This window comes from Tiliqua scincoides, chromosome 5 (genome assembly GCF_035046505.1).
Source record: "Tiliqua scincoides isolate rTilSci1 chromosome 5, rTilSci1.hap2, whole genome shotgun sequence".
NCBI classification, from domain to species: Eukaryota; Metazoa; Chordata; class Lepidosauria; order Squamata; family Scincidae; genus Tiliqua; species Tiliqua scincoides.
In genome coordinates this window covers 137,421,816-137,435,254 of record NC_089825.1, presented here as the reverse complement: position 1 = coordinate 137,435,254, position 13,439 = coordinate 137,421,816, and the positions used below count along the sequence as shown (strand labels likewise).

The window sequence follows — 13,439 nt, the reverse complement described above, 5'->3', positions numbered from 1 at the left end:
ATGAAGAAACGGGTGCAAGAACAAATAGACGTGTCTCATAATTCATATAAAATGACTGGTTTATTGTAAACAACCTATCACAAGTAACTATGGGCTATGAGTGCCTGAGAGATCCAACCGTAGTTGCTCACATGTAGCAGTGCTCTACTAAACTGCAAATGGGAGGACGTTTACACATAATAATGCATAGATGTCTTATCTCTATGCACCCCTATTCGACTCTGCTACACTTAGGAGGCAGTGCTCTCCCTTCCAAAAATGGGCAATTGCAAGGAATTGTTTCAGGGAAGGAATGTCCTGCTGACTGTACTTGCAGATACCCATTCTAGCTTATCACAAAATAGATAAGAAATATTCCACTTAGCGCAAACAGCATGGAATGATTCCTCTCTCACATATATAAAGGAAGTGTAAGATGTTTGCCGACAAAGGAAGTATTAATTATACTGGAAAGTTTGAAAGCATCCCTTCAACCAGCCCCCCTTTGCCTTTTTTTTGTTTTAAATTTTTTGTACACTTGAGTTTTCCTGCATTAAAAATTGAATTGTCCAGCTGTTGACTGGCTTCCCCCAAGAACTCTGATCACACTGCACAATTTGCCTCTGAAATAAAAATAGCCAATCCTGTCTAATTTTGATGAGCTGAACATGAAAATGACCATGAAATCTGTCTCTTGGCTCTGGTTTAGGAGCAAATAAACTCATCGCCTACATAGATGGTGGCAAGGACATGGACATTTACAAGTACATGTCTGCGGAACTGTCTATTGCGGGTATCTCACAAACTGTAGCCAATTTTTTCATTGTTGTGTTCAGCCCCTCAAAATCGATAAGAAATGACTAATTTAATATTTGTACAAGTTTGTGGTTCAGTGTAATTGTTGGTCACTTTGTAAATTTGATCTCTCTCTCTCTCTCTCTCTCTCTCTCACACACACACACACACACACACACACACACACACACACACACACAGAAGCATGGTTTCCTCTGTTAATACATAATACAATTCTCAGGGTTCCTTGAGAGGAAGCTGTACTTAATTTCTGAGATATGAAGTGCAGGGTTCTCCATTTACGATCCTTTCCATCTAATTTTCCTAGTCAGGGAGGGAGACATGTTATAAATGCTCAAAGGCGTACCCCTGTTTATTTTGTTGAGTTCAAAGTTCAAAGTTCAAAGTTCAAAGTTCAAGTTCAAAGTCTGAAGTCTGGACAATTTGCACTAGGACTGGTGGTTGAACATGTCAGGGGTGGAAGGGCCAGCATGATGAGAACTACCCATGATAGCAACTAAACTCTGTAGTGTTGACATTAAGCCTTCTTAAGAGGCTGAGTTAAACGTTTCTGCAAGTGTTCATGTGAAGAGCTGGAAGGAGGAAAGGGCCTTGCAGAAAGTGCTGTGTGTTGAAACCGAGCTATGATTCAGTTTAGCCGATGTGGGAGGCTCTCACAAACCATCACCCTGAGTGTCCTCTGTGCCCTTGCCAACTCCATCACAATCGCCCAGAGGCTCCTGCTCCACACTTATGGCACCTCCTGCCACCACCACCAAGTCCCTTGCCAAGTTTTTCTGGGACTGAGACCTCCGGCCGAGCCCATCAGATGCCCCCTCAAAGAACTGGGCAATGAAGTTCATTCCTGAGCTCTTGATGAGGTTCCCAGCAGCAAAGACATAAAGTACAGGGTTGATGCTGCTGCTGAGGAAGGCCAAGGCTGTAGCTCCCGCCCGTCCTTTCTTCCAGGCGTGGCCCAGTTTCTCTGCCACTGGTCCTGAGGCTATGTTTGAAGCCACCTGGAGCACATTGATGATATGATAGGGCACCCAGAGGACCGCAAAGCAAACCACAATGGCGACGATGAGCTTTTCAGTCCGAGCCCCTTGTCGCCTCCTCACCCCTCTGAGGCGTATCAAGATAGCCGAATAACACCCAACAATGACTGTAAATGGTATCACAAAGGCCACCACCGTTTCCAAGGTGAAGTGGAAGATGGCCCAGCCTGGCCTGGGATGGCAAGGTTCGCAGATGGAATACAGATCGGAGGGATGCTTCACCACTTCACGGAAGCGGAAGGCCGGGATGGATAACAAAATGGCTGCCAGCCAAATCCCTGTCAAAATCTTAAGCACCAAATGCTTCTTGCGAATGGCTTGAGAGAGGTAGGGCTTGTTGACGGCGAAGCACCGGTCCACACTCATGAGGGTGATGATGAAAATGCTGGCAAACATATTGATGCAGCAGAGGTAGTACACCCCTTTGCAAACAACCCACCCAAACACCCAGTTCTTGAAAGTGAGGAAGATGATGAAGAAGGGCGTGAGAAGCAGTACGACTGCATCCGCCACCGCCAGGTTCACCACCAGAAGGCAAGTGACGGAGCGGCGACTTGGCTTCATTTTCCACAGGATGCTATAAATGACGAAGAGGTTCCCAGGAAGTCCTATGAGGGCAGACAGGAGCAGAAAGACAATCCCAGCCATGATGGAGGTGTCGGAGCTCAAGAGGGTGTTATTTCCCGAGGTGTGTGTACAGTTGTTGATGGTGACGGCTAGAGCTGCTGGTGCCTCTCTGTTAGGAAGGAGGGAGAACTTTGAGAGAAACAGCACTGAAAATCTATCTACAGACAAACTCTCTCTCTCTCTCTCTCTCTCTCTCTCTCTCTCTCTCTCTCTCTCTCCCCCCCCCCCTCAGTTTTCTGACTGGAATAAATTAGAATGGATTCTGTTAACACTGAGATCTTGCCCTGGCCACTATCCATCCGTCCCATTATTTGCAAGCTCCTGGGGGCAGAGACCTGCTTCTTGTTGCTTCATGTCTGGCTATAAGGAGTCATATACATAGATGGTGAATTGTTAGCATTCATAGTTCTTTACTTGTCTATTTTGCTCTGAAAACCAGTTGGTGGGCCTTCTTGTGGAAAAGCAATATGCAAATATTTTTATTTGTAGTAGTAGTAGTAGTAGTAGTAGTAGTAGTAGATAATGACGATGGTCAGTGCATAAGGTCCTATAGAGAGTCACAACAAAGAGTCAGGTCCCTGCCCCAAGAGGCTTAGATTGTGACATTCCAGTGTGCTCCCTGGGGCATTTGGTGGGCCGCTGTGAGATACAGGAAGCTGGACTAGATGGGCCTATGGCCTGATCCAGTGGGGCTGTTCTTATGTTCTCATGTGAGCCAACAGAAGAAGGGGAGGAAGATCTTCTAAGTAATTGCCTGGGAAATTCCACAAGCAGGGCATGGGTTTATTGGAGAGGAGATGAGAAAGATTCCTTGTGTCTCTCTCTTGCCAACTCTTTTCCATCCCAACAGTGTCCTAATAGATGCGACTAATTTGCCTTGCCCTGAGCAACTGACAACACAGCCAGTCCCCTTCTACGCAGAACTGCTCTGTCACTTTGGTCACACAAGGAGAGCCCTGCTGGAGCACCAGAGGCAGCTTGGTCCTGCCCCCTGCTTTCCATCATGGTCACGCAGAAACCAATCGGATGCCCACAAATAGGATGCAAAGGGAACAGCTTTTGTCTGTGGCTGCTTCCCTTTGCTGCAATTTGTTGGTGTAATTGCCAGTGGCATATCTAGAGGGGGTGCAAAGCACTAAGTTTTTCAGGGAGCCTCATTGGGCCATGCAAGTGGCCCCTTCAGAGCCATTCCGGGCAGGGAAGCAAAGTGGAGGCATCCGAAGGAGAGGGGGAGGGGCTGCTTGCATGTTGCGGTTAAGGCTCCCTGCAAAGCTTAGTGCTTTGCACCCCCTCTAGCTATGCCACTGGTAATTGCCTCTGTACATGGGACATGACCCATGTCACCTTGAAGGCTAATCAGTCTTAATAGATGGAGCCTCCTGAAAGGATTCCTCTCATCATCTTAGCAAGCAAGCCATTAAGCTTGAAACACAACCACTGTGGGCAGCAAATTCCACACTCGGATTATGCATGAATTATGGATCTTAAGAAGAATTTTCACAGAGTGATTCCTCGTTGTAGTATTAGGAGGGAGAGGGAGTCAAACCTCTCTCCATCCACTTTCTAGACCTCCATCAAGTCATTCTGTGGTCATCTTTTCTTTGCTCTCTCTCTCTCTCTCTCTCTCTCTCTCTCTCTCTCTCTCTCTGAAATGAAAAAGACTCACAGTGCAATCTTATGCAGGTCTACTTAGAAGTAAGTCACACTGTGTTCAATGGGGCTCACTCCCAGGAAAGTGTGTCTAGGACTGCAGTCTTATAAACTTTGACCTTCCTTTGTGTTGAAGATGGTCCAGCCCCCCCCGGTTCTCCCTTTCTGAGACCCCATCTCAAAACTATACACGAGTAATTTTCAACTTTTTTTTTCATCTCATGGCACACTGACAAGTCTTTAAAACTATCAAGGCACATCGTCAGTTTTTGGACAGTCGACGAGGCACACCGCACAGTTGGCCAGGGGCTCACATCCCCCAATGGCCCTACGAATAAATGACCCTCCTTCAAACTCCCACAGCACACCTGTAGACCATTCATAGCGCAACAGTGTGCCGTGGTGCACTGGCTGAAAACTGCTGCTCCACACAGCCGTTCAGATGAAGCTGTGCCAGAGGTTTGTATCTCCGGCAGTTCATTTTAGGACCCTTTCTGAATCATCCTTTGCATGGAATTTGCTAAAGTGATTGACCAGCATGATCCCAGTCTCTGCCAGATCTGGCCCATTCCAATCACCCCTTGGGTCCCAAAATGACTTACATGGGAGAGTTGTACGGGCTCAGAGAAGGCGTCATGTCTCTTGTCATGGCTCGCTCCATCCTCTCATTGCTTTCCTTGGGAAATGAACTGTATCCCTCGTGGTGCTGCTCCGGCTGCTTCTTTGCACGTCCAGACTGGAAGCTGGAATGAGGTTGAGTAATGGAAGAGCAGGGAGTGTCAGGCTGGCTGGTTCGGGCACACCCCCCTCGGCTCCTTCACTCAGCCTCCAAGCTCGGACTTGCTAGGGAAGGAAAGGCACACCCAGGCATCTCTCTCTGTGTGTTGCTCCTCTCATCTCCTAGCACAGCTGTCATCCTTCCCCTCTTGCCTTCAGCCTTCATTCATAGAAATCAGCATCAGCCTTGCTGGGAAGGGAAGAGGCTAGACCACAAGACTCTCATGCTGAGGGTTGATAACACGACCCAACAGGCCTCAAGGAAAGACAAAAAAACCCACAATCCTCACTGTATCCCTCAAGAAAGGAAACCGTGCAGTTGTTGGCAACCTTCAGTCTCGGAAGACTATGGTATCGCGCTCTGGATGGTGGTTCTGGCACAGCGTCTAGTGTGGCTGAAAAGGCCAATTCGGGAGTGACAATCCCTTCCACACTGGGAGCAAGTGCAGTCTGTCCCTGGTCTGTCTCCCTGGCTATGGGCCTTCCTTCTTTGCCTCTTAGCCTCAGACTGTTGGCCAAGTGTCTCTTCAAACTGGGAAAGGCCATGTTGCACAGCCTGCCTCCAAGCGGGCCGCTCAGAGGCCAGGGTTTCCCACCTGTTGAGGTCCACTCCTAAGGCCTTCAGATCCCTCTTGCAGATGTCCTTGTATCGCAGCTGTGGTCTACCTGTAGGGCGCTTTCCTTGCACGAGTTCTCCATAGAGGAGATCGTTTGGGATCCGGCCATCATCCATTCTCACAATATGACCAAGCCAACTGTGCAGTAAACACCGTGCAGTAAACCGTGCAGAAACCGTGCAGTAAACACTGGGTAATGGGGCACATCCCTAGATTTCTTAAGCCCTCCACAGTGGCTAAGTAGTGGCACAGTTGTCATCTCATATGCACCAATGGCATCTGCTTCTTTAGGAACAGTCTCCCTTTCCTGATCCCACTTCCTGATAGACCAGTGTTTCTCAGCCAGTGATATGGGTACCACCAGTGGTACTTGAAGTGGTGTCTGGTGGTACTCACAGGACCCCTGGACACCTGGCGCCTGGCTGCAAGACCAGGAATGCAACACAGTAAACAACAGCAGGCTCCAAATCAGCTTTTCTGTGCTCCAAAGAGCCCTCCCATCCACTCTCAGCCTCTTACTGGTGTTTGTTGCATTGCATCTGGCCTCCCAACCCAAAAGTAACCAGCGATGATGTCATCATCAGTTACTTCCAGTGGTGCTTCAGATTGGTGAAGTGGCACAGCAGAGGACAAATGTTGAGAAGAACCGTGATAGACCCTTATCCCAATAGGGCTGTTCACACGTCAAACTGTATAGAAATATGCACACCTGGGAACCATTGCTGTTTGTCTGAACCTGGGCACACTCATTCCGATGTGCAATGTTGGTGTGCAATGTACACAGATTGCAGCTCTATTGAAATGTTTACATTCACATGGAAAGGTGTACCCTTGTGGATAAGGTTCTCAGATTGGCACTGTTTTTTGGGGGGGAGGAGCTACAGTCTGGGCAACAAGACGCAGCTTTCATGAGTTCCGTCTGACCTTCAGCTTACCCATTTTGCCCCCTTAGCTCATGTGAAAGAAGAAAGAACTAAAAGAACTGTCCTACTCAATGACACAACTTTCCAGCATGATACAACAAACAAGCCTTCGTTTGAAGGGGCATGTTGCCTCCCACAGCCTGACCCCGATTGACCAGACCCTGCCCCATCCCTTATGCAATGTTGCAATAGTGCAATTGAATGCATGACTGTAAGGCACCGAGACAGGGAAGCTTTTCTGCTTTATCATCATTGTATGATCAGTGCTGGGACACAGCTGGTCCCAACTGTTGGCCTCTGTTCCTGGCTCATCAAGAAGCCAGCTGGTCAATACTTCAGAGATCAAAGCTGCAAAATACTTGGAGTCAAGTGGCTGGATGAAAGTCAGGTAGTCCAATGCCTCTCCTATGGGAAAGGTACATCCATTCACCTGCACCCATTTACACGGTGCTTTCTGGATGACAATTTAAATCAAGCAGACACTCAGTTTCCTCCTCCCTCTATTCCATTCCATGGAAGGGACTGCTCTGCTCTCTCTTCTGGCTCTCTAGAAACAACAGCTCATTCCGTTTCTTGGAGCCCGGTGATCAGAAAAGGGAAGATCACATACATCATGACTCAGAAATATGCATCAGCTTCAATAGCTTTAAGCAGCAGGCTCATTGGTCTAGGGGTATGATTCTCACTTAGGGTGTGAGAGGTCCTAGGTTCAAATCCTGGACAAGCCCTGTTTATCTTGGAAACTAGTTTTTATCTGGTGTGCTCCCTGGGGCGTTTGGTGGGCCGCTGTGAGATACAGGAAGCTGGACTAGATGGGCCTATGGCCTGATCCAGTGGGGCTGTTCTTATGTTCTTAAACTACAATTCCCAGGAGTCATTGCAGGCCTCTTGTTATCTGATGTGCTCCCTGGGGCATTTGGTGGGCCGCTGTGAGATACAGGAAGCTGGACGAGGTGGGCCTATGGCCTGATCCAGTGGGGCTGTTCTTATGTTCTTAACTACAATTCCCAGGAAGCCTTGCAGGTCTCTTGTTATCTGGTGTGCTCCTTGGGGCATTTGGTGGGCTGCTGTGAGATACAGGAAGCTGGACGAGATGGGCCTATGGCCTGATCCAGTGGGGCTGTTCTTATGTTCTTAACTACAATTCCCAGGAAGCCTTGCAGGTCTCTTGTTATCTGGTGTGCTCCTTGGGGCATTTGGTGGGCTGCTGTGAGATACAGGAAGCTGGACTAGATGGGCCTATGGCCTGATCCAGTGGGGCTGTTCTTATGTTCACTTGTGCTTGTTGCTTACAACAGAGGGAAGTAATTTTCAGTGTTTTTCTCCACACAACACATTAACCTCTACAGTCTTTATGGTCTTCACCTCTTGCAATATCACTTCCAGCTTTCGGGAGACTCTTCGGGGTCCTGCAGCTCTGTTTCTAGGGCAACTGCCCCCCTTCCACCATCAGCTCCTGTCCCCTTCCCACCACCGGAATTGCCTGTTCCCCCTTCCACTGCTAACTCCGTAAGGAGAGCTGCCCCGGAAACACAACCACAGAGCCTGGAAGAGCTTTTCAGCAATTTCCAACCGCTGTGCCCCAAACCGCCATGGCGCACCTGTGACCCCTTCATGGAACACTTAAGTGCTGCAATACGCTGGTTGAAAATCACGGAGATAGCAAAGGTATTTCTGCAACAGTCGGGATTCTGTGCATGGTGAGTGCTTACCTGACTCTTCCAGTGGTGTCACTGGGCTTTTTGCATCACCCGGCCCAGGAGGCCAGTGTGTCACTCCCATGATGGACCACCTCTCATGCAATGGGCAGGGCAATGCCTTGGGCAGTGGCACTGGTTTTTTTTAGCTATAATTTTTGATAGAGATATTTCAACTGTTTTTTATTGCATTCTGCATGAAATTTACGCATCAAATGTTATATATGTGACGGTATTATTCGAAAATACCAAGATTTTAAAAATTTTGACCAGGAGTGGTGTCACCCCCCCAAGTAAGACACCCAGTGCGACCTGCACCCCCCGCACTCCCCTCATGACACCACTGGCCTCTTCACTGAAATACAGCCCATCATAACCCATTGAAGTTACTGGCACTCTGTTAAACCAGTGTGAGGGAACGACAGCCCACCTTCAAAGTGGGTGGGCGAAGATCCCAAGGCAGTGGGGAGCGAGTGAGAACGGACCATTTTGTTTCCCAGTGATTACTTACAAGTGGGGGCTGGGGATAAGAATAGGCCCTCAGTTTGGCTGTCCCTGTCATAAGAGGCGACTAAACAGCCACCGGGTAGATGGGACTCGTCAGCCTGGGAAGGCAGCTCATCTGAGAGAAGGAAAACTCTGATCCCAAACCTCCACTGCCTTGTGGCTACATCCAGTTATGGAAAAGGCTTCAGGAGTCAACCTTGAGGCAAAATCCAGAGCCAGAGTCCCTGAGGCACTTCATGGCTGAACACAGTTACGTTCTGGCAACTCCTGTGACGCCGCTGGAACCAACCGTATTGGCCTCTGCCTTTCCATTGGACCATTCCAGCGACGTGGAGAGGGGGGATTTGCTGCATGGGTAACAGCCTATCCTCCATACCTGCTTTACCAGGCTTTGCGCACTGGAGAGGACACTCTGTTCCAGAACCACCATTCAGAGCGTGACACCATAGTCTTCCGAGACTGAAGGATGCCAACAACAAGATACTTACAAGTGTCAGGGCTGGCATTAGAAGCTGTGTGAGCCAATAGAAGACATTTTTTTGTGGGGCCTAAGTCTCACAGCCAAGGTCAGTAGTATCTCAGAGATATAAATAAAACTTATCGTAGATGAGATATCCCTGCGGTAGAATGGAGAGCAATCAAAATGTGCACTTAAAAAACTGCATATGAGTTAATGAACCAAATGGAGCTAATCACATTTTAAGTAATTTCTGCCCAATGTTGCATATACACAACAGCGATATGTGTACACCTGTGGACTAGGCAGAAATGAGTTAATATAAAATTGCATACAAGACTGGATTACCCTAGCCGGGGTGGGGGCAGCCCTCAGGCATGTGGCCCAATTGGGAGCAATTGGTCCAATTGGCTTAAAGCAGTGTTTCTCAACCAGTGGTTTGGGTACCGCCAGTGATACTTGAGGTGGTGTCTGGTGGTACTTGCAGGACCTCTGGACACCTGCTGCCCAGCATCAGGATCAGAAGCATGACGCAACAAATGGCAGTAGGAGGCTTGGCTCAGTGGGCAGACCTTCCAAGCATGCTTTTCCCTGTTTGAAAAAGCCCTCCCGTCCACCCCGAGTCTCTTACTGGTGTTTGATGTGTCGCATGTGGCTCTCCAACCCAGAAGAAACTGGTGGTTATGCCATTACCAGTTACTTCCAGTGGTCCTTCAAATAGGTAGACCATGTGAAGTGGTACGGCGGAGGACAAACATTGAGAAAAATGGACTTAGATCCAGCCCTGACAAGCATGTGTGTGCGTGTTTGTGTGTTATTTTATTTAAAGCAAGAACCAAGTACCTTGGGAGTATCCTCTCAAGATATTTCTGTATCTTGGAAGGATAGCTACTACTGAATCTTCCATGGGGGGTGGGGGGTGGAAGTTTAAGCTGCTGGAGACTGAGATGCTAAGCGACTCACACATATCCGTTGGTGTGTGGATGATGAAATGATTCTCGGCTTCGGTTGCTTATGGAGCTGCCACCATGGATGGACAGTGCTGGTTTCACTTTTATACCTCTCTGCTGAAACCCAGAATATGAATTCTGCCTCTGCCTGGTGATGGTGGCCAGCCCATTATCTTGTTACAGTAGGAGGTCACGGACTAGCCTTGGTTTGTGTGTGTGTGTGGGGGGGGGGGTAGATTCGCAGTGGCACCTTGGACAACAGGTATGAGAACAGACCCAAACAGGAAGCTGTGGAGATTGGAGAATCCTCTGTCACGTGCGCACATGTGGGTAGCAGTGTTAGATCGCCCATGGCATCCAGGAACAGACATGTATGGACTCATAAGTCTATAAAGAGGGAGTGTGCTGCCCATTCTTGGAGCATTTTCCCATTTTCCACATCAGAAAGCCTCTTTCATTGGCTACGCTTTACTTGATTAATTTTAATGACAAAGCACAGCTCCAAGTTGGTTTTTTGCATAGTCATTGTGCAGGATGCAGTGAAGAAAAATAGCTGCAACCATTAGTGAGTCATGTTAAGTGTAAGACCGGAACAACACACTACTGAGTCTGGCCAAAGGTCCATCTGCTCAGTATTGTCGACACAGACTGGCAACAGTTCTCCAGGTGTTTTTTTCTGTCCTGCTTGAGGATGCCAGGATCTGACAGCCCCCCTCTCTCTCAGCCCCCCCCATCTCTCTCTCTAAGAGATATCTCTTGGATGACTATGAAACGGAAAGTTCTGGGCGTCACAAATCAATTCTGTCCCAACTTGTGGGGGAGACGAAAATGTAGCTGAGCTTCTGTTGCTTCTCAGAACGGTTCAGAATACAAAGCCATCAAGTCCAACCTCTCCCTCCAAGTAGCAGAGTATCTCTACAACGTGTTTCTTCTAGTCCATGATCTGAGGATGCCTATCAAGACATAGTCAGAATTTTAAGAATTTTAATGAATCATTCATGTGCCAGAATACTTTATCTTTCTTATTGCGAACCATTTGAGGTCCCCACCCCCCTTTCTGCATGGCCTATTGAGGAAGCTGGTGAACGAATATATTGAGGAAGCTGGTGAATATATAGGCTGGTGAACGAATCAATCGGGAGATCACACCCTGGATGCAAAGAAACAGACAAGGAAGAGGGCAAGGACTCTGGAGAGGTGGTAATTATTTCCGATTTCTGGAAAAGAGATTGGAAAGGCAGCAGCAACAGATTAAAGACCATCCCATCCCACATGGCTGGCCCATTCATGAGGCCAACTGAGGCTGTTGCCTCAGACAGCGGACTCATGGGGGGTGCCCATCTGTGTCCCCTCACTTGCCTTCACTGTTCTTCCATTCCCTGAATTGGAGAAGTAAGGAGACAGAGAGGAAATGTGGAGGGGAGGAGAGAGCTGAGCTAGAACATTGGAGAGTGCAGAGTGGCACACCATCAGGGAAGGAGGGCAACATTTGGCCTGCCTGTTCAGGCGGAGGGCTTGGGCCAGCCCTGCCAGCACAATGGCAATGATCCAAGTCAAGCAGATTCTCCAAAATTGGTACCAGATCCCATTTTGGGTGGAATCGGCAACTATCTGGTTGATGGCTGTGGAATGTTTTCCAATGCCAACACTTGCAGGCAAATACCGCATGATAGAAAAACATCAAGCTGAGCCAGAAATGCTTATAGAACTGGGCCAAAAGCACTTCATTAAGATGTGCTGGCTGATTTGGGGGGAGGGGGATCTGGGGCGGGAAGAGGGAGCAAAACCCCCTTTGATTGTGCTTCATTTTTGAGGTGGAGAAGCACAATTTTCAGGGCAGGGGTTGAGACCCACTAACACTCCAAGTCCCTTTGCGTGGCCCCAGGATGCCCCTTAGAAAGAGGCTATGTCAGCCTGGGGGATAATTTGCCTTATCTCTACAGATCAGCACACATTGACATCATAAGCTGTGAAACGATGCTATCTTAAAGCTACGAAAATAGTAGGAAAAAAGAGATAAGGCTACTGCAAAATGCCTCCATTCAGCTGCAGCTGGTGGCATGTACTGCAAACACAATCTCAGTTTTGAGTGAACCGGGCAGAATGGAAGAATCAGCTGAGAAGGGCTCCAAACTTAAGAAGAACCCTGCTGGATCAGACCAAAGACCCATCTACTCCGGCTTCCTGTATCTCACTGTGACCCACCAGATACCGCAGGTAGCACACAAGACACCTGCATCCCGGTGCCACTCTCTTGCATCTGGCTACTTCTAAAACCCAGAGGTTGCATGTAGTCACCATGGCTTGTAACCTGTGATGGACTTTTCCTCCTTAGATCTGTTAAATCCCCTCTTAAGGGCATCTAGGCCAGGTGCCATCACCACATCCTGTGGCAAGGAGTTCCACAGTTTAATATGAAAAAATTTAAAAACAAATATTTTTATTTTGTCTGTTCTAACTCTCCTGACACTCAATTTTGAAGTCCCCTGGTTCAAGCATTGTGCAAGAGAGAAAATAACTTCCCTCTATCCACCCCATACATAATTTTATATGTCTTAGGGTCCGATTTTGAACAGTGTGCACTGGCTCACTGCCAGTACACACTGTCACAAATGTGTTGTAAGGCATGTTTGTGAGATCTTACCCTGGGCCCAAAGCCGGAACTAGCCCAGCTTGACCCAACGCTGAGCCAACTCCAGTGCTGGGCCTGTGTTCCGCCACCTGGCGGTTTCCTGGATCACCTGACTGCGGAGAGGTGAGTGAAGGTGAGGAAGGAGGAGGCATTCTGGGGCAGGGGAGGCACAGGAAATGCGGGCGGAGGGCAGGGAAGAGGCATGGCGGGGGAGGGAGCAGGACAGGAGGAGGGTGGGGCCAGTGGTTCCATCAGATCCTGAGCCCCGTGTGGGATCGTGCAGTCCAACACAGGCCTCTCTGATTCTGCACCGGCTCCAGAGGTGCTGCAGAATCTGGCAGCCCCATTGAGGGGCTACTTTGGGGAAGGGGACAAAAGAGCCACTGTGCGCTGCCCAGTTTTCTGATTATTTTTTCTGGTTATTATTACTTATAAATAAACATTACTTTTAGATCTCCTTATTTAAAAATCTGGTAAACCTAGGTGGGTCCCAACAGAGTGTTGTTTAAAAAGTGGGTCCTGCTGCTAAAAAGTTTGGGAACCACTGTTCTAGACAGATACGGCATGGAAAATCTGCAGAAAACCTAACTTACCTTTCCTTTAAAAAAAAGCAGTGGGAGAGCAAGAAAATGAGGCCGTTGATGGTGAAGAAAGATCCACCAACCACCAACATACGTGCCCATCCAACACCTAGAAAACAGTTACAGGTTATACAATATAAATACCACTTACCACTCGTTTTGCTAAGGCATATTATGTGATCACGCTTG

At 48.3% G+C, this 13,439-nt stretch overlaps 1 protein-coding gene across 1 annotated transcript; it reads right to left on the bottom strand.

Annotated features, from left to right (window-relative positions):
- Window positions 1-1,448: 1,448 nt before the first annotated feature.
- LOC136653795 (leukotriene B4 receptor 2-like) lies at window positions 1,449-4,770 on the bottom strand. Its single transcript, XM_066630675.1, has 2 exons — window positions 4,712-4,770; window positions 1,449-2,568 (listed from the first exon to the last, which is right to left on the bottom strand). Exons 1-2 carry the CDS (start codon window positions 4,768-4,770, stop codon window positions 1,449-1,451), a joined length of 1,179 nt encoding a protein of 392 aa, XP_066486772.1.
- Between the last annotated feature and the right edge of the window lie 8,669 nt (window positions 4,771-13,439).

Coding starts and splice junctions, on each gene's coding strand:
- LOC136653795 (XM_066630675.1), bottom strand. CDS start 4,770: ATGGAGCGAGCCATGACAAGAGACATGACGCCTTCTCTGAGCCCGTAC. Junction 2,569..4,711: donor AGCCCGTACAACTCTCCCAT/GTAAGTCATTTT, acceptor CCTTCCTAACAG/AGAGGCACCAGCAGCTCTAG.